Genomic DNA, 24,475 nt, shown 5'->3' with positions numbered 1-24,475 from the left:
TGAGTTCCAGGTGGACAACATAGTGATTCAACATTTATATACATTATGAAGGATCACCTGGAAAAGTCGATCTACCACCTATCAAGATAGAAAATTATTAGGTAATATTAACTGTATTCCTGCGTTCCTTCTGTGTAGGTCATATCCCTGAGTTTTATTGATTTTGTAAATATATGTTTGTACCTTTTCATCTACTTGTTCATCCTGTTTTGCCCAACCTCCCTCAACCTGCCTTCTGACAACTGGATAATTAGTTCTCTGTATCTATTAGTGTGTATCTGTTTTGTTTTGTTAGCTCATTTGTTTTGGTTTGTAGCTTCCCCATGGGTATGAAGTCACACGGAATTTGTCTTTCTCTGACTTATTTCACTTAGGATTCTACTCTCTAGACCTGTCTATATTGTCCCAAAGGGCAAGATTTCCTTCTTCTTCATCACGATTAGTATTCCATTATGTCTACACACCACATCTTCTTGATCCGTTCATCTCTCCACAAATCCTTATGCTGCTTCCATATTGTGGCTCTTGTAAATAATGCTACAATGAACAATAGGGGTGCATGTGTCTTTTCAAAGTAGAGCTTTCCTTCTCTTTGGAGAAATACCCAGCAGTGGGCCCGCTGGATTCTTTTGTTGTTCTAGTTTTCAGTTTTTGAGGAGGCTCCATACTGTTTTTTATAGTGGCTGCACCAGTTTGCATTCCCACCAACAGTGCACAGTGTTCGTTTCCCACACACCCTAACCTCATACTATGACACACATATATTGAATGACTACCAGAAATCATAAGAGTTCACAAGGTACCATTCTCTGCATTTAAGCTCAGAAAAGGGCGTGCATATTTGTAATCGAAACTTGGTCACCACCCTTACTGGTCTCAAGAAGATACATTTTTGGCTTGGTAATATTGGTGGTGGTTAAGTCCTCACGAAATTATGGAAATCTGAGTTGTGGAAACTTGTACACTAGACAACATGTGGAGCCCACTCAGGGCTTTGGATCTCCCAACCTGTCCCTCCTGTCCCCTGACCAAGAACCATGGCCCTAGAAGGAAAACAAGAGCCAGGGCTTTCATGCTGATGACTTTATTGATGATTTGAAGTCAGGGAAAGGAAAGGCCATGTTTCCACCACTGAACAGTCCATGGTCATCAGTTGATGTCTATCCATTTCTAAATGAAGAGAAGAATTTTAGACAGACATATTAATTTGGCTTTGACATGATCTATGTCCGTATTTCTACTAGTAGGTAGTAGAAGACAGTATAAAACATCATATTATGAGAGAGAGAAGAAGAAGCAGCTGTGAGAGGAGGAGGCCAGGAGAGAGTAGAGAGAAGGGAAGAGAGGAGAGAAGAGGAAGGGTGTGGGGAGATAGAATTTGGGAAAGCTGTAGGCTAAGATAAGTATGAGGGAGCCAAAGAAAGAAATGAAGGAACGAAGGAAAGGAAGGAAGGAGGAAATCGAAAGAAAGGAAGGAAGAAAAAAAGAAAGAAAGAGAGCAAGCAAGGGAGTTCAGGGTTGAAGGAACACTTGCTCTGACAACGAAGACTCTTCCATGGGTAAGAGTGAGGCAAGGAGAATCGCAGCAAGAAGAAGTTTAAGAGAGATTAAAGTCAAGGTTTCAATGAAACCAAAGAACAGAAAGAAAAATTAGGAATTGAAAAGGGGAAATTCAGGAGATCAGTGAATAAAAATGCACTTCATACCTAGAGAATCACCGGAGGACCTCCTTAGTAAGGTTACTTTGTCACTGGCCACCGGGCTGACCATGCTGGTCATCTCTTCCCTGCTGGTCTCCCTGGGCACCTGGTCCTTTCTCGGCAGCTTGTTGGCCTTGTTGGCCACCCGGATGACCTTGGCCACCTGGTCCTTGTTGGCTATCTGGTTCTTGCTAGCCACCTGGTCCTTGTTGGCCACCTGGCCCATTGGGGCCACCAGGGCGATGTGGGCCTCTGGGGCCATGTGAGCCATGTGGGCCGTTGGGGACACCACTGCCAAATGGGTCTTTCAGGCCTCCCTGGAGACCCTGGTTATGAGGCTTGTTTGCTTGACCGTGGCCTTTCTCTCCAGGTTTGTCTCTCTCATTCCTGTTTTCCTCTTGAGATTTGACTTGGGATTTCTCTGGGTTTTCTTCCAATAATTCATCATCTCCTTGGCAAGAGAACACAAATTCAGCAAGGAAACAGTTAAAAGAGAGATTAGCCACCAATGGAAATGATGCAAGTGTGGGATGTATGATGGCCTAAATGTAGTTTGAAGGAGTATATTGCTAGATTCTGTGGTGGTAGGTAATGACCAGGGCCTAGTCCCCGGAAGAGAAGGGGCAGAGAGATCCTGGCAGTGCATGGACCTAGCTGAGTGAGTTTTTGCCCACTGGCCGTTTACTCTGCCTATTCCGGTGCTTCTGCCTATTCTATATTGCCATCTACTCTGACGTTGCCATGATATAGTCAAGTTCTGATTACATCAAATCATCTGTAATCATCAGATATCTCATGATATCTGAGAAAAACCACCAGACAATTTCACTGTGTCTACTTGCAGGATATTTTGACATGAATCTATTGAACGAGGGGAAATTCCCAGCTACCCTGCTTGTCGCAGTGCTACAGCAAATCATCCAACACCACTCTCCTCTTTCTGCTATCCTCTTCCACCAACAGTGAAGTCTGTGGCAAACAGGAGGTGTAACTAAAGCCTGCCCTGTATTGTGTCTCTTTTGACAAATTTCTGGTACCTGTGCTTGAGAACAAGCCCTTACCATCTCTATCTCTCTGTTTTGAAGATTTTATTTTTAAGTAATCTCTACACCCCATGTGGGCCTCGAACTCACAACTGTGAGATCCAGAATCTGTGCCCTACCAACTGAGCCAGCCATCCCCTCCCCACCCTACAAAGATTTTATTTTTAGGTAACCCCTCACCATCCCTTGCATCCACTTTCATTCATTCCTTCTTCATCTCCTGGCTGTCACTCTTATAATCATTCTCTTCAGGTTACAACATTTATTTTATGGACTCCCCATGTACTAAATGGCACCTTTTGTCAGATGTTAAGATGGCAAGCTTAACAGATACAGTCTATGCTGTCAGACTCCTTACTCCTGATTGTTGTCAGACTCACAAATAAATTGGTGTGTCACTTTCTTTTTCAAAACACTCTCTGTTGCCCATAGAATAAATTACACCTTCACTTTGCTGTCTCTGAGTTCCTGCACAATATGAAACAAGCCAATGTCTTCAGCACTATCTTTGTATATTCACTTCTACCTTACTGATTATTCCATATTCCTAGATGAGTGAAAACTGTATTGGATAGATTTAGCTTTACATTTCACTCTGCTGTCGCCCATGTCTCCACTCTCCAGGGTCCAGATCACAGGGAATCTTCTGTATGAGGCTTCCCCTTTTCTCCCCTGTTCTGAGCTTCTATGATACCTTATTTTGCCACATTTGGGACAGCGATCTTTGTTATGTCCAAATCAAATCTTTCCTTAGATGCTGTGTTCCTTAAAGATAGGAACCAAGTTTCATTTACTTTTATACCTCGATACCAAGCATGAAATCCTGACATGGTTGCTGTGAAGTACTGCATTTTATTGACTCAGTGCTGGGGTAGAGCATGTGGATAATCAAAGCCCTCTTTGAGGAATCCTTCAATAGGTGTGCCCCTACAAAGACAAGCAAGGCAGGTAACTGAAGCAAGAAAAAATCAGAAGGAAAGCAGTGACCGCACTGTCTAGATCTGAGAGAACTCTTAAATCCAAGGCAATTAATTCCCCCCTGCTCAACTTTTTTTCTTCCTTTTGTCTTTTGCACTCCTCCTGCACTGTGGAACTAACAAAAGTAAACAATAGAGTAGGATGGTTGAAAAAGGAAATTTTAAAGCTTAAGCATGATTTTTTTTTAAAGTAGAAAAATCATGGAAATTTTGGAGTATTTCTAGGACCCAGAGATTCCTTGAATCCATTTAGACAAAGGCTAAGTAAGTTGACTGAATTAGAAATAACTCACCTAATACTTGGGGTGTCTGTTTTTCCTCTTGAGGGACTTCTGCAAAGAAAAGCAAAAAAAAAAAAAAAAAAAAAAAAAGACATATGAAATACATCATAACCCAAACTGAAAGGTCCTTGACAAGCTAGGAACTGGGGAAACTCCTTAAACTTATAAAGGTTTTCCTGAAGCAACACAATATTCAGTTGACTTTTGCTCAACATTGTCATTTCTTTGGTGGTATGGCTTATCATCGATTCGCTCCCCCATGGCCTCTGGTCTTCTCTTCATCCTCTCTTCTATACACATTCTCACCCACACCGTTCAAATGAACTTCAGTTTTTTCCATGTGAAGGGTGTCCAATGAATCCTGGTTTCACATTTCCCCTGCTCTGAGGAAAGGTATCCTTTCCAACCGTATCAAGGCTTTTATACCAAAGGTATTAAGCATTAGTGCTGAAATGAGTAAGCGTAAACAGTAAGCTTACAGACTGAACAACTAAGTCCTTGTCTTAAATTACATTGTATCTTCATGATTCAAATTAGTTAAAGGTCCATAGAGATAATTCCCTTACATATGGGAGGTATTTGTGTTAGTCAATCACTAGCCCTTGGTTGTAGAAGGATTTAGAGAAAAACACTTCCTAATGAGTAGGATGTCTAAGAGAACCCCAAATACTAAGAAGTTTGGATACAGTGGAGCAACATTTACCAAACTACATCCCCAGTCATGAGCACTGGTTCTGAAGCAGAGATGACAGAGTCATATAGTTTTCCCAGTTCTGCATTAGCTGTAAGGAAATGGAGGGCTGCAATGATTGTAAATGGATTTATGTGACCTCTTACAAGAGGCAAAGTTGGAGACCTGAAATCATAAAGGTTCCTGGCTACATTAACATGACTTCATTCTTCTAGAAAGCTCTTGGCCAGAAAGAGTAATGTTTCAAAGAGTTACCACTTATTTTAGGACCTTACCCCAAACGCCTTTAAAGAAAGATTAATCTGTTCAACTCTTTCATGGCATCCCCTGGTGACTCTCTGAGACTCTTCCCAATACCTCAGTACACTTGCCCCCAAAATTCTTAAGTCATCAGCCTTACTCAATCCTAATAAAGCCCTTCTTCAACCAGATCCCAAAACCTTACTTTTAAAGATCCCAACTTTCCTCTTTCCCCTCAGGGGCACTCTACCTCACCAATGTTGGATTGAACTCAGTCTTGCCTTAATGGCATCATTTTGGTGATATACTGGCGACATGCTACCTTTAACCATATTTTCAGCTTCATTTTACTAGATCAGTTACTCAATACTTTGATAGGTGTTTCTGCAATACTCAGAGAAACAGAGCACTGCCCTGTGTTGAGACTGTCATGCTGCCCTTGGGAAGTAGGTGGATTAGGGACACAAGTCAAGAAGTTAATCAATTTGGGAACTAGAAGAGATGGGGAGCTAAGAGATTTATATGTTGAATGGTCTGGATGTCAACTTACAAACATCCAACATAATGAAGACAAGTCAAAGTCATTTCAGATAAAGTAAAAGCTAAAACAGACATCACAGAATGGGGCAGAAACATCATGGGCTTTGAAATCAGCCAGGGCTGAGCTTGTATTACAGCTTTGTCACTTCCTGATTATGCACATTGTGTAGAATATTTAAACTCCAGAGCTATGGTTCAGGTGTGAACTGGGAATAAGAATGTCTACTTGAAATTGTTGCAGTGAAGAATTCATGACATGAAACCTATATAAGACCAGGGATAAAATATATTCCCTGTCCATGCTGTTCAAAAAAGAAAATCTTTTTCTCAGGATTTTACTTTTATTTCCCACCTAACTGTCAAACCACCACAAAGTATAGAGCTTGCTTCTCAAGTAATTGTATCAAAAACAACTTTGTCTGCTTCAAACTTCATATACCTTTCAGAAAAGTCAGAAATGACTATTGTAGAATTTGGAGCCCCAAGTTTGTCTCAGAAGATGGTGACAGGCTAATAACTCAAATAATCAATCAGAGTGTCATGTATTTAGTATTCCTATTTTCTTGACCAAAGCTGCTTCTATAGAATGACAAAACATTTAGTAAGATACAAAATTTTGTTTCAACCTGTATTCATTTATCTTAGGTCTACTATCTGGACATTTGCAGTCCTTGAAAGAATTACCTGGATGCTTATTCTATATCTGGAGATTTGGTACCTTTAAGACAGGCCATCCAACAGCTCTCTTTTAAAGAGCCAAAGATCAAAAAAGAATTAATCTTTCTCTTTTTTTATGAATAAATTCCTCCATCTTTGCCTGAAATGTTCCATTGCTAGGATTTTCTAGTCTTCCTATAGATGCATGCTTGCCAAATCATTCCCTAACCAGACATAGAAGTGTTTAAAAATAAAAGAATAGGTAATACAATAGAGAGCAGAATGAATAGTGCCTACTTACTGTCAAAATTTTGATGTAATAAAGACAATTGAATTCAGATTCTCCATATTTTTAAGAGGCCATGTGTTTGATGTCAAGGAAATGAGATATTTAGATGAATTTTAGAATAATCTCTTCATTGGGATGGCTTTTTCACACAAATAGAGTGAAGAAGTGAACGTTCATATTTCTAGAAAGAGAAAAGGTCCCACCAGGAAGAGATGGACTTGAAATGTGAGCCCCGTTGTTTAGATGATATTTGCACTCTGGAAAAGAAACTCTAGGTTTTCTCCTCTTTTATTCACCTAGTCTCTGAATATAAAGTACTTAATTTCTGAGAAATCTCAATTCAACCTTCTTCTTTTCCATGAATCTTAACCTCATGCTTGTATGATCCCCCATCTCCCCAACTTACCATCATTGATGCCCTGAGCAGAGCACAAGGCTACAAAAGCCATGGACAGCAAGAGCAGCAGCATCTTGGTAGAAGTCATGGTGTCTCTGTCTCCCTCTCCTGATGCTGCAGCAAACTCAGACACACTCCTGTAGAAAACACAAGACAGTGTGATACCACCTTTCAAATCCATGGATTGACACCTCTCACCAATATCTGATTTGCCACTTGGGTCTTTGCCGACCTGTTGGGTTCAAGGTCTGATCAAGCTCTTCATCAGAAGAGCTTAAGTTAGTCAGGTTGTTTAAAAGTTGTTCATTCTCCTCAGCTACTACTTATAAGTATTCCATTTTGTAAAACTCACTTCAGAACTGTGGTTCTGTTTCACTAGCCTATCCACATTGTTTACACTGCCCAAACCTCAAGTAATTCTGGCCTCTTCTCTATAGAATGAGCTAGTAGAATCATCAGGAAATCAAAGGTGAAAATACCCAAAACATAATCAATAAAATGAAAGTACAACAAAGGGTCAAGAAAGGCTTATAGAAGTTATCTCCCAGGGCTTAAAAAAAAATGAAAGCAGCTAAAACTGTCTTCAGACTCAGACATCAGAATCCACCCGAGTTCATGATTTCTATGGACTGTGACATTTTAAAACAAAAAATGCCCAGGATAATGAGTGGTATAGAAAACAATAGTATGCAAGGAAGCATTGAGTGAGTTAGGTGTTCATCTTGGAAAGAAAGGCAAATGACTAAGGGTGATAATTATATTTACCTACGGAGAACCAAGAGTAATTTTGTATGTATAGCTCTAGAAGGAATAAAAATAAAAGAGCTGGTGATTTTAAAAGGAAAATATTTGAAGACAATATAAAATAATTTCTTAGAATTTTTAAAGTTATCTTAGATTTAATTAAAACTTAATTTTAAAAAAAGTGCTCCATATCACTCGGCATCAGGGAAATACAAATCAAAACCACAATGAGATATCACCTCACACCAGTCAGAATGGCTAAAATAAACAAGTCAGGAAATGACAGATGCTGGCGAGGATGCGGAGAAAGGGGAACCCTCCTACACTGTTGGTGGGAATGCAAGCTGGTGCAGCCACTCTGGAAAACAGCATGGAGGTTCCTCAAAATGTTGAAAATAGAACTGCCCTATGACCCAGCAATTGCACTACTGGGTATTTACCCTAAAGATACAAACGTAGTGATCCAAAGGGGCACGTGCACCCGAATGTTTATAGCAGCAATGTCCACAATAGCCAAACTATGGAAAGAACCTAGATGTCCATCAACAGATGAATGGATCAAGAAGATGTGGTATATATACACAATGGAATACTATGCAGTCATCAAAAGAAATGAAATCTTGCCATTTGCGACAACATGGATGGAACTAGAGCGTATCATGCTTAGCGAAATAAGTCAAGCAGAGAAAGACAACTATCATATGATCTTCCTGATATGAGGAAGTGGTGATGCAACATGGGGGCTTAAGTGGGTAGGAGAAGAATAAATGAAACAAGAAGGGATTGGGAGGGAGACAAACCACAAATGACTCTTAATCTCACAAAACAAACTGAGGGTTGCTGGGGGGAGGGGGTTTGGGAGAAGGGGGTGGGATTATGGACATTGGGGAGGGTATGTGCTTTGGTGAGTGCTGTGAAGTGTGTAAACCTGGTGATTCACAGACCTGTACCCCTGGGGATAAAAATATATGTTCATAAAAAATAAAAAATAAACTTAATTTTAAATTATCTCACAGAAATGTTAATTATCTTAGAGAACCTAAAAATAAGACTCTTGGGATTCTTAAAACTTGAATGAATAGATCGAGTTTTTCAGGGGAAAATCAATTTATCACCAGTTGTGCTCAGACACTGAGTCATCTATAACTAGTATGTTGAAAATGTGGAGACCCAAAGGGGTAGAATCATTTGTGTCCAACAAACTCTGCAAAATAGTTTCAGGGGAAAAAGATTTATTCTTTCTTTGGATGAAAATTCAAGAAGTTATATGACTTTTTGGATCACTTTTAGTTAGCTATGAAAATCCAATGATCACTTTGTCATAAAAAGCAGACTCAATGCGATATATTAAAATGTTGAACTCTATGTAATAGACATAGTTTTGATTTTCATGTAGAGTCACAGCTACTTTTCCTCCACCTAGCTAAAGCCATTCATAGACAATTCAGTTGTCTCTTGGCCAGAGAATGTATTGGGCTTCTATTTTTTGCTGGCTTACCTATTCCCCAAGTCAGTGGCAGTTCTTTTAGACACTTGCTAGGTTGGAGTAAAGGGAGTAAAGGGAGAGGTAAGAGAAGAAAGGGAATTGAGAAAGCTTATATTTCCCTGGCATTATAATTAAGCTGCCTCTGTATTCTCTATGCCTGATAGGTATTTAAAGGAGACTGTCTGTCATAGGAGTATATCCGTGCCTTCTTTGGAGACCTCTCCATTATTGGTGGAGTGCTCCCTTTAAATCCCTTGATGAGAACAAATGTATCTCGTATCTGATTGGTTACTTCCCAGTAGTTCAGTGTCTTTGTCCTTAGAGTCCCTCACTTCTCCAATTGGGGCTATAGGATAGGATCTAAGATGATCCCTCACAGGCTCTGGCTTATGGGCAACACTCACCCATCAGTTGGCCCTGAAAGTCTCTGGAGTTTAGGATAATCTCCCTTCAGTCAATCCTCCTTCATTCCACCCAAAAGCACTTAAGCTACTGCCAACTTCTAATTGGCATTTTGTGTATTTTCTGACTTACTAAACTCGATGTAGACAGATACTTTTTCTGTTCCATTTTAGATGAGGATCATCCACCAGGGATCTTCTGTTATTATATAGGGTAAGGAGTTCCATCCTAGGCTACACCAATGTCCCCTTAGATTGCCATCTGTCTTAGTCCATTCAGACTGCTCTAACAAAATAAACCATAATCTGGGTGGCTTAACAACAACGGAAATTTGTTCTTACATTTTTGGAGGCTGAGAATTTTAAGATCAAGCCACCAGCAGATTTGGTGTCTGGTGAGGGACTGCTTCGTGGTCATAGTTGTCCACCTTCTTCTAGTGACTTCATAGGTTGGAAGAGACAAAGAAGTTCTCTGTTTCTCTTCTAAGGGCACCAATCCTTTCCACGAGGATTCTGGGTTCATGACTTAATCAACTCCCAGAGGTGCCACTTCCTAACACCCTGACATTAGGGATTAGGTTTCAACATACAAATTTTGAGGAACACCAACATTCAGTATATTACAAAAAAATTGATTCCTCCCACAGAAGATTCCCCTATATTAGGACTTCTCCATGCATAGGATATAAAGAACTCTCAGTCTGTGAATAAAAGTTTTAGACTAGGTGACTTTTTATCATTCTGAGAGGCCACTGACATAAATTTGGAATAATCAACAGTGGTCATAAACTGTCATCTGATTTATTTATTTATTTTTTAAAAGGTTATGTTTTTATTTATTTATGTTTAATTGAAGTACAATGTTGCATTAGTTTCAAGTATCCAACATAGTGATTCAACAAGTCTACACATTGTGCTATGCTCACCATGAATAAAGCTACCATCTGTTCGCCTTACAGTGCTATTAGGATGCTACAGACTATATTCCTCATGCTGTAACTTTCATCCCCATGGCTTGTTCATGCCATATCTGAAGCCTGTACCGCCCTCTCCCCTTTCCTCCTTTTGCCCGTAACCCCACCTCCTTCCCCTTTGGCAATCATAAGATATTTAAATCTTGAAGGGAAGGTTTATGTTGAATCACCAACTTACTCAGAATTCTGATTTCCCAAAAATCAGTTATTTATAAATTTTTCTGCTTAAACACTCACCTATTTGTATATACTTTTCTGAGCAGAAATTTCATACTGATCACAGCTTTCCAGACTGGTCAACTCTCATGATTGTTAGGGAGAGAGAAAAAGAGGGAGGTAGGAAGGAAGAGATGCAGTGTATTTAATAAACAACTTCCACAGATTTTTTATTTTCCCAGGTGTATCCAAAATGTCTACACAAATTTCTTTGTTTCCTTCGTGTTGTCTCCAGTGTTTTTGTTTTGCTTCCTACATTACTGAAAAACAGCTCTCCTCAGCAAGAATGGTGGATCATTTTGCTCTAAATAATTTAATTCCTTTATTTGGTGCTTTCCTTTTCTATGGAACTTCAGCAAAAGACATTCATGGAACCTAGGTGGAAGCTGTCATCAAGATGTGGAGCATAAGGAATAACACGGGGAGGTGGAGTGGAGAAGGGAGTTGGGGGAAATTGGAGGGGGAGACAAGCCATGAGAGACTGTGGACTCTGAGAATCAAACTGAGGGTTTTGGAGGGGTAGGGGATGGGGGGTTGGGTGAGCCTGGTGGTGGGTATTAAGGAGGGCACGTATTGCATAGAGCACTGGGTGTGGTGCATACACAATGAATTCTGGCACACTGAAAATAAATTTAAAAAATAAATAAAAATGAAAAAAAAAAAAGACATAAGACATCTTCTTCCTCTAAAAGAAAAAGTGGAATAAGTGCTATAGCTAGGTCAGTATGTAACAAAAAGAGAAATCATCAGGCTTAAGCGTTAGTGTCACGATATACATTAAGGCTTAAGCCTGATGATTTCTCTCTTTTTGTTACATACTGACCTAGCTACAGCACTTATTTAAGATATAGACCTTACAATTGTAAGGTATACACCTTACAATTTAGGGAAAAGAAAAAAAATTGAAGATTATATTTATGCTTTGGAGGAGAAAAATAATTTCTTTAAAGAGGACCAAGATTTACTCATGGGAAAAAGACTGAGAAATTGGACTACATTAAAATGAAGAATAGTCTAGACTCATCAAAAAGATACCTTAAAGAAGTGAAAAGAGAAGACACAAAATGGGAGTAATTTTTGTAGCACTGATATTGAACATTTAGCAACAAGAATATATCATAAACTCTAATGAAGGAAGAAGAAAAAAGAAAGCAATGTAATTTAAAAATTAGCAAAAGACACAAAATACATTTCACAGAAGAGGCCAATAAACAAGAAAAGATGCTCAACCTCATTAAGCATCAGGGAAATACATGTAAGACCATAATGAAATGCTAGTTTCCAACCACCAAATACAGATAACACCAAGCTTTTAATGTCACATGCATTTGAAGAACAATACTTCAGAGAGTAATAATTTGGCAGAGATGAGTCGTTTTCAAAAAGTTCAATGCTACCTCCTCTGGAACCTATTTCTATGTCCAGTATGTAGGGGGAAGAAACAGAGAAAGAAATAATTCAATGAAGTGTCGAACACTGACCTCTGATTCTCAGATGGGGTGGGAATAATGCTACCTTAGAAAAGGAGGGGATGGGGGTTCCTGGGTGGCTCAGCAGTTTGAGTGACCAACTCTTGGTTTCGGCTCTGGTCATGATCTTGCTGTTGTGGCATCAAGTTACGCATCCCGCTATGGAGTCTGCTTGAGATTCTTGTTCCCCACCCCTCTGCTCCTCCCCCAACCTCTACAATAGATAAATAAAATCTTTTTTAAAAAGAGAAAAGAAAAAGAGTGGTGCTATAGAGAACAGTATTTATATACATTTGAAGGAGAGGAAAAGTCCCATTTGTTTAAGGAAAGATAAAGAATATTGCTAAAATTAGGGATGCCTGGGTGGCTCAGTCGGTTAAGCCACTGCCTTCTGCTCAGGTCATGATCCCAGGATCCTGAGATCGAGTCCCACATCGGGCTCCTTGCTCCGTGGGGAGCCTGCTTCTCTCTCTGCCTCTGCCTGCCACTTTGCCTGCTTGTGCTCTCTTGCTCTCTATCTCTGACTAAATAAACAAAATCTTAAAAAAAAAAAAAAGAATATTGTTAAAATTATCACCTGCATGAATAAAGTGATTGTATCTGTCCTGTCCATCACTGTATTCTCAGAGCCTAGCATGTTGTGGACATTCAGGAAATGTTAGTTAGATGAATGAATGAATGAATGAATGAACATATAAGTGAACAAATATACAAACAAATAAATCAGGTGGGGTATAACCAGAATATTCTTCTAAGATACGTGATATAAGAAAGTGGTATAAATTCTAGACTATTCTAAACTATGCTGTTGTTATATTCAGATATAAAATATGAATCTGGGTAGAAGAATACAAGAGAAAAGCCATGGAAGGCATTTTAAGTTGAAAGCAGAAAAGAACTGCTGAGGGGTCCAGTTGCCTGATACTTAATGCCTTTGATTGTGGAGGTGGATTGATAATGAATGACAGGGTCACCATAAAAGGATGTGTGTACTTCAGACCACACCTAGAGGCGAGAGAGCTTTTCACAGCACCTGTGTGTCACTGTCTTTTGTACAATTCTCAGAACAACGTGTGGACTTGATTGCTGTTTAGAGTGCAGTTCTGTTTGCCAGAATCAGGTTGACTTGAGTTTTGACTGCCTCTCTCTTGGTTTGCCTCAAAAGATTGTGTATAAAGACACACACCTGGCTCTTCCTCATTTGCAAAAGAAGAAAAGGAACTGTGAGACTTCTTACCTTCTCTCTGTTTGCACAAGGACATTAATCAAAGATATGGTCATAGTCCCCTTAATTATGCTCCTGTTAACTCATTTCTCTGCTTAAGTCACGTGTTAAATATACTGAAAGTACGACACAAGTATATTTGAGGTGTCATGATAAACTGGCTCTTAGACTGATACCAACCTGGTTATTATAATATTTTGATATATATGACATAGGTATATGTGGAATCCATATTTGGAATGTTTATACATGTTTGAAAAATATGTATTCAGAATATTTCTAACCATTTAGAATATACGTGTATATTTGGAATACATATATTTGAAATAAATTAGAGGTAAAAAAATTACATAAGAGGGAAGAATATTACAACTTATGTTTGTCTATTTTAGTAGACTCATTACTATTCTACATAAATGTGTTTATATAAACACATAAACACATTTTTTTAATCCCAGAAGTGTTCCAATGGAGACTTACACAACATATGGTGTAGGAAATTTGAATTGTAGATGATCAACAGATATTTTTAATCCATTTGTTTATTCACTTATTGATTTCTAAGGAATTTTTGTTGAGTGCTTATTGCATACAGCAGTCTTTTTTTTTTTTTTGTAAAGATTTTATTTATTTATTTGACAGACAGAGATCACAAGTAGGCAGAGAGGCAGGCAGAGAGAGAGGAAGGGAAGCAGGCTCCCTGCTGAGCAGAGAGCTCGATGTAGGGCTCGATCCTAGGACCCTGAGATCATGACCAGAGCCGAAGGCAGAGGCTTTAACCCACTGAGCCACCCAGGCGCCCCAGCATACCACAGTCTTGTTAGCACTGACAATATAGTAGTAAAGAGACAAAACAAAATTCCTTTCTTTCATAGGGTGGGCTAGATAGATATAAAAAAATTCTTAAAATATATGCTGTATTAGACAAAGAATGCTAAAGAGAATAATTAAATAAAAAAGGAAATCCCTAAAAGTTCCTTGAAGTCCAGAGTATTTATTCTTTTACCCTAGTTATAGAAGTATTAATCTTCATAAATCAGCTGTTTTCAGAGGGGTTGCACTCTGCACATCTTGTCTATTCACACTTAGTACCATTCTAGGAGTACCAATCAAACATCCAGGACTAATAGGAATAATACACCTACCTGCAATGAGGTTATAGATTTGTTTTCATTAGCATTTAAGTACATTAGAAAAATAAAATAAAATGCAAGTAAATATTATCAGTAATTATAGAATGCCAGGAGCCATTCTAAAGTTTCATAATGATTCTATGGCACCTTGACACATTACAGTGTCAAATGAAATTTAATCAGAATTTAATGTGTCAAAATAGTAATTCTTGTTGTTCATAGTACCATAGGATAGGAAACAAACACTGAACAAAAAAGAAAACAGTAAAAAAAAATATATATATATATAAAAATTTATACAGATATAAATATATATGTGAATACATATATATTAATATATGTAAATATATAAATATAACTATAATATATATAAAATTAAATAAAACCAGACTGTTTTATTTAAATTCTATATATGCAAGTAAGTATAAATATAAAATACATACTTACACATGTACATATACACCATAGTACAATTATCAAAACTAAGACGTTAACTCTGGTATAACACTCTTAACTAAACTACAGACTTTATCCCGATTTTTCTAGAATGCTCCACTAATGTTCATTTTCTGTCCGATGATCCAGTGCAAGATTATTCATGGCATTTAGCTGGTCACTTCTTTGTCTCTCCTAATCTATGAGCTCCTTATCCTTCTTTGTCTTTCATGATCTGGATACTTTACAAGAGTATGAGTCAGGTATTTTACAGAATGCCTCCCAATCAGGGTTTGTCTGATGTTTTCTTGATTACACTGGGATTATGGATGTTTGGAAGGAATATCCCAGTGTTCTTCTGCTTGCATCGTATCAGAGAGTACCCGATAGCACTGTCTTTGAAATATTGATGGTATTAATTTGATCAGATGGTTAAGGTGATACCTGCAAGTTTTCACCTCTCTCGAGTTGCTAGTTCTTAGACTCTTAAATGGAGTCTTTGAATGTGACTCAGTATGGGAGGAGAATAGATAGCTTGTCTAGCCCTAGTGAGTGAGCAAGGATTAATCTTTGTCATGAAAAGGGATTACATACTCTCAGATCCTCCAGGTGAAGGCAGCAGTCAGGGAATGTTCTAGGTGCCCAGCCCTGACCCCCTCAATGACGGGTGCCCCACCGGCCCCATTCACAGTTGCCTTTTTCTCCAAATAATTACCCTCTGCCGCACCCTTCTGACGTGAGAGTACCCAAGGCTCACCTCCCGGCCTCAGGCTGGACTAACTCAGGGGAGCACTTGTTGCCCCAGGGCTTCCTCTGTGGGGCCAGACTAAGCTTGTTTCCATCCTGAAATCAGTTCTTGATGAGTTTTATGCCTTGCCCTCCTGTGCTTCCCACACCCACCCCACCCCTGGGAGAAGTCCGGAGTGAATATTTTGAAAACATTTCCAATTCAGGTCTGGCTTCTCAAGAATCTGACCCAAGACCATACATCACATTGGAATTTTCCATTTTTATTATGTTGGATCCAAGGCCTTTCTTTCCCCCATCCAAGAGCAGAAGCTCAAAAGGAAGAAAATGACTGTCCACTCACAAGATCAAACCCAAGAAGAGGCAAGGGGGTGCTATGAAAGAATAAAAAGAGAGGGCTGTGGATGGGCCTGAGCAACTTGTGCTCTGAGCCTTGGGGACAAAACATTAAATCTTGAATGAAACTGGCAGACAAGATATTCACTCCCCAAGCCCAATTATCTTATGAAATCAGTGTTAGCTGGATTGCGTTCCTTGAACTCGAAGTAAAGTATTGATAAAATATGTTCTGTATGCAAGACTTATTAGCTGCTAGATCTTTTGGTTGCAAAATTCCATAGGAAACAACCATATCAGGAAGGGGCTGAGGAAAGCTAGGAAAACAGTAAATAGAAACAACCTAACAGTAAGAATAAACTTAGAAGAGAGAAATGTCACCATACCAGACCAGGAAAAAAAGAAGATGATGAACAAAGGTGTCAAATACAAACTCATTTTGAGAGTCACTGAAAGCTAGTTTTCATAGAGAGATGGCACTGGACACCAGATTGCTCTTGCTTGATGAGTAGTTACAAAGTGAATTCTAGAAATGAAGGATATTTGTTCAAGAAATTAAATAGTGAGCTGATTCATAGATAACTTGAGAAAGAGGGAAGTTTGACCAGGGGCAAAGGCAGTTACCTAGATATGACACAGGGAAAATCAAATGTACACAGCCTAACATAAAGCTTAAACCCTGCTTTTCCCTTCCTTGGAGGGAAAAACCTTTGAGCTAGTTTCCACTCTGCTGCAATTAATGCTCCTGGATGTGGTTCTCTTATATCATGCATGATGCTAGGTTGCCACACTGTGGTCATTGTTAGAACAGCTACTTATGCTCTCTGCTTTATACATTATGCATTGTATTATAGATACCATTGGCAAGAATTTTCATGGTCTTTTTATTCTGTTCTTAACATGCCTTCGTACTTGAAGTTTCTTTTTGAGAAATACCTAACATGAAAACAAAATATAAGGCCAAGCATGCAATGCAATGTACAAAAAAGAATAGGAGCGAAAGCGGTAAGAATCAAAACAATGGGTTATAAGACCTAAATATACAATTTGAAAATTCAGTTGAATACTTTGTAACACCACCTGGGGTTAACTTGTAGGGTAAATTATCTTTTAAATAGTTTGTGATAATCTTTACATGTTAAAAAGAAGTACCACTTTTTAAAATAATGGATTTCATAAGGATAAGGAACTTCAAAGGAGATACTGCAAGTTATTATCAATCTGATCCAATTACTGATTTTTTCATGTTCATTCTGATAGTACACATGCTATAACTGAAAACCTAGCTAAGGTAAAATCATTCAATTACCTAGATTCCATTTTTGCTCATTTCTTTTTGCCTTTGTAAATCTCTTCTTATTTTATTTTATTTATTTATATTTTTTTATTATTTTATTAACAACTTAATCTGTATTCCAGGTCCATAGGATGTGTGTCGCTTATTTATATCAAATAGTCTTGCAGTACAATGTTGAGTTTAGTACTTCATTATACACTACTAGGTATATTCAAGCCTTAATTCCCAGTGAAGATTGTCTGTTCCTTGAAGGCAACAAGCCACAAGCCAACAAGAATTTATTTTTAAGGTTTTATTTCTTTATTTATTTTTTAATTTTATTTATATTTCTGTTATATCCTCTGTATAAACACACCTTTAATTTAAAGCTAATAAATTGAAGAAGGCTAGAATTCTAAAATTATATATAAAACAATTATTTTATCAAATTAATTATTTAAGATTGCAAAAATTTACTTTTATTGGCCAAAGTGACAGGCGTATCATCAAGAACCCTTGATTTTGACTAATCAGTTGTCTACTAGAGATCCTTTTTGTTATTGTTGTTGTTGTTGTTTTTAAGGATTTTATTTATTTATTTGAAAGACAGAGATCACAAGAAGACAGAGAGGCAGACAGAGAGAGAGGGGGAAGCAGGCTCCCCACTGAGCAGAGAGCCCAATGCGGGGCTCGATCCCAGACCCTGGGATCATGACCTGAGCCGAAGGCAGAGGCTTTAACCCACTAAGCCACCCAGACACCCCTCCCTCTGCACTTCTTAAAAAAAAAAAAAAAGAATTTTTTTCCCTCTCCCCCTTTTAAAAATTAATTATTTTTATTAACTTATAATGTATTATTTGCCGCAGGGGTACAGGTCTCTGAATCATCAGGCTTACACACTTCACAGCACTCACTATTTTATTTAAGAATTTATTTTTAAGGTTTTATTTATTTATTTATTTATTTATTTATTTATTTATTTATTTATTTATTTGACAGAGATCACAAGTAGGCAGAGAGGCAGGCAGAGACAGAGAGGAGGAAGCAGGCTCCCTACTAAGCAGAGAGCCTGATTCGGGAATCGATCCCAGGACCCTGAGATCGTGACCTTACCTGAAGGCAGAGGCTTTAACCCACTGAGCCACCCAGATGCCCCTAAAGATCCTATTTTAAATAAAACAAATTGCTCCTTAAAATTTCATGGCATATAACTAAATTAATAGACGACAACTCTTGGGAGATGTTAAGAGCAAGTGTTAGTCTATCCTAGTGATTAGAATAATTGACAGTCTAAGAAAGATAGAAGGATCAAGAGGCTTAAGGAACAAAAATGAAGTGAAATCATGGTTAAACAAATTACCTGATGAGTAAATTATTTCTCATCAGTACATCTTTTGGAATTGGGGCTGTTATATTCATGTAATTCAGTCACTTCATGTTCTCTGTTTGCTCTAGGAAAGGAAAGCAAAAATAATGACTGAGGGACATTCTAGTCACTCAAATGTCTGCCCATCAGAACTTTACCATATGTGTTATCATATCAGACTTACCAACCTCGGGTAGTACTTTCTTTAAATTAAATTAAATTAAATTAAAATAAATTACCTTTTTATTACAGTTCTCCTCTTCTTTCTTCTGGAGAGATTTGGAGTTTCTCACTTACATAGCACCTAAAGAACAATAAGAGTATTGCTGCTACATAGGAGGAATCTCCAGGCTTCTGTTGGGTTTCTTCAACCAGAACATTTCCTCTATAGGATTTATCACTCATCTCATTGTGTTCCATACTATTAAATTGTCAGATGGTAACACGTCTTCCACCATCTTCCTTAACTGTGAAGAGAACAACAAATAATGAAAGGTTAAGAAAATGCAAATATAATTGCTTGATGACACAGGAACTACTTTGCAGGGAAGATTTAGGAAGAACCTTTGAATTTGTCAGTAGAGCCAAAGGAATCACTAAGTAGTGCCAGGTCAGGAGTCTATAAAGGAGAGACCCATATCGGTATAGTACATCTAACTGAGAATCAGATTAGTTCATAGGGAATTAATCAGTGAAGATAATGTGTGACATCAGATTCCCTTAGCAAGAATGTTGGAAGTGGGGAGTTGGACATTGTAGAGAGGGTCCAGGTGGGGGATGATAACTTTCCACAGCACCTTGGAAGGAAATTTAAGACAAAGTAACCTCTATGGAAGGGAATTAGAGAGGTAAAAAGTAAATAAATAAAAGTTGGCTTTCCTGCACAAATGTGAAAGGTCAGCTCCAGTGATTTCCATGAACTTAGGACTTGGTTCCTCCATTTATTGTCTCTTTGAACTTGACCATTAAAACCTAAACAGTTGATGAAGTGGAATGAGAAACAAATGTCAACATAATAATCCCAATTACAAATATTCAGAAAATCTTAAAAAAGAAAAAAAAACATAAACAGCTGAACAAAATGCTCTCTGAAGATATACTTATGTCAGCTGCTGAGAGTCTGAATGGAGGTTTTAAGGATAGAAACTGCTATTTTATCAATTGTTTATAGAAAAATAAAACAAAAAATAAAAAACAAAAAAACCCAAACCCAACCTATTTTTAGAACAAGGAAAATTCATGTTTGAAAGAATACACCTAAAAAAGGAAACTCCTTTCTTTTTTTCTTTTTTTTTTTTTTTTAGATTTTATTTATTTATCTGACAGAGAAAGAGAGATGGTGAAAGCAGGAACACAGCAAAGGGAGTGGGAGAGGGAGAGTGCGGGCCTCCTTCCTGGGACCCTGGGATCAGGACCTGAACTGAAGGCAGATGCTTAATGACTGAGCCACCCAGGTGCCTCAGCTCCTCTGGTTCTAAGGAGCAGAATACGGGGGCTAAATTTGTGCACTGGTCAGATGTCGTTTCAAAATCAGTCCTCATCACTCATTAGTTGTATAATTTGGGCAAAATAGTCAATCTCTCTAAGTCTCATTCTTTTTGTCTATAAAAGAGAAATAGGAGTAATTAGCTTAAATTGTTTTTTGTGAGAATTGAGGAAAATGACCCACATAAAGTGCTTGTCCTGGCTTACCAGAAATGATCAACAAACATTAATGATGAGAAAGATGATGATAGTGACATGGTATTTCTTAGAACGTACGAATTCTTTTTTGGTGTTAACAGATGGATGAAAGAGAGAATGACCTCCCATCTACGGAGCCTCTAACAGTATAAAAGGTAGGTGTGGGGTGGGGATCGGTGGGTGGGGGATTGACAGGTAAGAGAGTCAAGAAGAGAGTTGAAACCATGATGTGACCCAAGGCAATAAAGACAACGTTTTGAGGGTTGGGGTGGTATTGGCAGAACAGAGCAGAATCAGAGCTATCTCCTAAAGGAGAGAACTTTGCAGCTGCCGTGGAGGAAGAGTTTCCTCTGCCCTTCCAAGTCCTACTAGCTGAACTAAGAATCAACCCAAGATTGTCACTGGGGCCCAAGGCTGCAAGGGCACCTAGCTGCAGATGTTCTGAACAGATCAGGTTTGGACACTTGCCACTGATCAAATCCCAAGGCAGAGAGAGGAGTGGTGATAAAACAAGAAAGGAAATTATTTCAGGGAAGCTGACACCGGGAAGACTAAGGCTAATGTCTCAAAGACTATCTCCAAAGGGGTAAACCTACTTCTTGGTTTACAAGGCAAATGTAGGACAAAGGACAGTAGACATGCATGTGGGCAGTATTGTCAAGTCAATCACTGTCTTGGGGTCAAGCATGCAAGGTCTTCCTGGCATCAGGGCAGTTCTTACTGCTTAAGGGAATAGTTTCTGTTCACATCACAGGATGCTTTCCTTAAAGTGTCCTTTCCCTGAATTAAAGATAAGCTATAGAAAAATTTAATCAGAAAGTACAGATTATCAAAATTGAGATAAAGTCCTCTATCAAAGTGAGTCAAATCAACAGGAGAAAATAAAATGTTACTTTCCACACATGGGGAATCTCCACAGACATGAGAATTGCAAAGACAGGCACAATGAGATCTCTCTGTCATTCTGAACTAAGAAGGGTGTAGGCATCTGAAACTTCAAAGGGACAGAATCAATTTCCAGGAAGATTAAAAAGAGTAACGATTGGAAAACCAATGTGTGTGCCATTCAGAAACAATGGCATCTAGAGGACTTACATCAAACTGGCCTTGTTAGGTTCTTCTGTGTCTTCTAGACTTAGTTATGTAGGTATCTTGGGTGATAACTCTCTTTTGGGGGCAAGCCCCCTAGCTCAATTTTTCTTAGACAGTTGAGGGGAAGGTAACGAGTTTTCCCAGAATCGGCTGATTTGGTTGCTTTTTAACTCAAAAATAATCTTCATGCCAGTAATTTTCTTCTTGGGGTGACCTGCCCTTGGTCCCTACACAGCCAACTGTCCTTCTATCCTAACTTGTATATAAGGTAAGGCAGAAATTATTAAACAGGATAGTGTCCAGAAGTGTTGTATAGTATTGGGAGAGGCGGGTAGCTGGTCGTGGGACACAGGGACAACTGCTGGGGTGACCAGAGCAGCCTCAGAGATCAGGGACCATATGAACATTGCAGTATCTTTACAGTCTCACAAAATTAGGCCCAGCAGGTAACTGAGCAACAGTTTTTATAAACATGGAGCAATGCCACATTGCGGTTTCACCACTGCCTTTTGTTAAATTCTGCATTCTTATATTGATGTGGCCCTTTCAGTGAATTCCTATGGATTTCTTACAATTTCATACAAATATCCATTTCTAACCTTTCATTTTCCTTGCTGATTCAAATGACAACATTTATTAAGCATTAACAAGGGGTATGCAGCGTGCAAAGGGCTGAATAAGCTTAGCTCGTGCAATCACTACCAAATATCTTAAGTATGTCCTATTATTGTTCTCATTTGCCTGCAAATGTCACACACCTAAGGGTTTGCAGAACTAGAGGCACTCCAATTTCAAAAGCCTAAGCATCTTAGCTCTTATTCTGGTTGTAACGGGTACCTGAATTCCTCAAACATGAACATAAGATAAGCTGGAAAATAGTAAAGGAAAGAAAACTAGCATTTCTGAAGTAGCTACTATGTGCAAGCCCTGCTAGTTCACTTAGGCCTTGTAAAAACTAAAAAAGCTCACTGAAATGTTCCCCATCTAGTGTGTAAGGAGACCGAAGCTCAGATCTGTCCAAAGATATATGGTAACACTACAGTAAAAAAGAGAAAAAAAATCCAAGATATTTGTGTTTTGTTAAATTTGCTTCTCTTCCTATAGAAATCTCCACAGCTTTCCTAAGAGATACTTCAGACTATCCAAAGTCTGGAAAAAAAAAAAAAAAGACCTCACTTTTAAAAAAATTATTAATTTCTTTTCAGCGTAACAGAATTCATTGTTTATGCACCACACCCAGTGCTCCATGCAATACGTGCCCTCCATAATACCCACCACCTGGCTTCCCTAACCTCCCACCACCCACCCCTTCAAAACCCTTAGATTGTTTTTCAGAGTTCATAGTCTCTCATGATTCACCTCCCCTTCCAATTTCCCTCATCTCCCTTCTCCTCTCCATCTCCCTATGTCCTCCTTGTTATTTGTTATGCTCCACAAATAAGTGAAACCATATGATAATTGACTCTCTCTGCTTGACTTATTTCACTCAGCATAATCTCTTCCAGTCCCGTCCATGTTGATAAAAAAGTTGGGTATTCATCCTCTCTGATGGAGGCATAATACTCCATAGTGTATATGGACCACATCTTCCTTATCCATTCGTTCGTTGAAGGGCATCTTGGTTCTTTCAACAGTTTGGCCACCGTGGCCATTGCTGCTATAAACACTGGGGTACAGATGGCCCTTCTTTTCACCACATTTGTATCTTTGGGGTAAATACCCAGTAGCAATTGCAGGGACATACGGAAGCTCTATTTTTAATTTCTTGAGGAATCTCCACACTGTTCTCCAAAGAGGCTGCACCAACTTGCATTCCCACCAACAGTGGAAGAGGGTTCCCCTTTCTCCACATCCTCTCCAACACATGTTGTTTCCTGTCTTGCTAATTTTGGCCATTCTAACTGGTGTAAGGTGATATCTCAATGTGGTTTTAATTTGAATCTCCCTGATGGCTAGTGATGATGAACATTTTTTCATGTGTCTGATAGCCATTTGTATGTCTTCATTGGAGAAGTGTCTGTTCATATCTTCTGCCCATTTTTTTATATGATTGTCTGTTTTGTGTGTTGAGTTTGCAAATATCTTCTCCCATTCCGTGGGTTGCCTCTTTGTTATGTTGACTCTTTCCTTTGCTGTGAAGAAGCTTTTGGTTTTAATGAAGTCCCAAAAGTTCATTTTTGCTTTTGTTTCCTTTGCCTTTGGAGACATGTCTTGAAAGACCTCACTTTTTAACGTACGTATGTATGTATGTATTTGATCTCTACATATAGTGTGGGGCTCAAACGTACCCCCCAGATCAAGAGTCACATGCTCTTTGGACTGAGCCAGCCAGGCACCCTCCACCTCATGTTTTGAAAGAAACGGCCCAATAACTGGACTGTGGTCCTTTGGCCTGAATGCAACACAATTTGAATAAAAAGATTATTTGAATTGTATTTTAGAAAAAGTTAAGGGCTGTTTAGTTAACAACTATCGCTATAAAGGGAATATGTAGATCCAAGAATAGAAGGAGAAAGAAGTCAGCAGCCTAACATAACACCCTGTGTAATCAAGAGCAATTTCAAAGAGCCCTTCAGTCCAAGAAAAAGCTTTTGAGTGGGGGTAGGAATGGAAACTTTTCTCGGGATGAAAACCTTCCCTTTCAAATCTGAATCTTCAGACTTCCATCTCCTGTAATGCTCCTCCTCCAAGGGCACCATCTGCTGTGCAAATGTCAGAAAGAACACCGTGCTTTGTCCATGGATATCAAACACGTGTTTTCTAAACTGATTCCTACCACTTGTGCTCATAAAAAAATATCGATTCTCATGTGTATCAATAAAAGTGCCTATGACATAGTAAAACCAATTATCCCTAACTAGATGTTGTTCTTTCATTTTCTCCTTTAAAACATAAACCTTTAAATCAGCTTTATCAATCTAAATTTTATCACAAAATGATGACATTAAAATTAATATCTGAAAATAATTTTTATAGAATTTTTATTTTTAATATGAAGAAAGTGAAGTAAATTCCAGAGTGTTTTCATTATTCTTCTACATTCATATCACTCATTATGGAAGAAAAATGAGAAGGAA

At 38.5% G+C, this 24,475-nt stretch overlaps 1 protein-coding gene across 1 annotated transcript; it reads right to left on the bottom strand.

The window, feature by feature from the left end:
• Positions 1 to 1,110: 1,110 nt before the first annotated feature.
• LOC116593276 (circumsporozoite protein-like) lies at positions 1,111 to 19,083 on the bottom strand. Its single transcript, XM_032347317.1, has 5 exons — positions 18,863 to 19,083; positions 6,825 to 6,952; positions 4,014 to 4,052; positions 1,707 to 2,151; positions 1,111 to 1,170 (listed from the first exon to the last, which is right to left on the bottom strand). The coding sequence occupies exons 2-4, from the start codon at positions 6,901 to 6,903 to the stop codon at positions 1,892 to 1,894; spliced, it is 378 nt and encodes a 125-aa protein (XP_032203208.1). The 5' UTR covers positions 6,904 to 6,952; positions 18,863 to 19,083; the 3' UTR covers positions 1,111 to 1,170; positions 1,707 to 1,891.
• Between the last annotated feature and the right edge of the window lie 5,392 nt (positions 19,084 to 24,475).

Source organism: Mustela erminea, chromosome 6 (genome assembly GCF_009829155.1).
Source record: "Mustela erminea isolate mMusErm1 chromosome 6, mMusErm1.Pri, whole genome shotgun sequence".
Taxonomy (NCBI): Eukaryota; Metazoa; Chordata; class Mammalia; order Carnivora; family Mustelidae; genus Mustela; species Mustela erminea.
The sequence above is the reverse complement of the archived record's forward strand: the minus strand, read 5'-3'. Positions and strand labels throughout refer to the sequence as shown.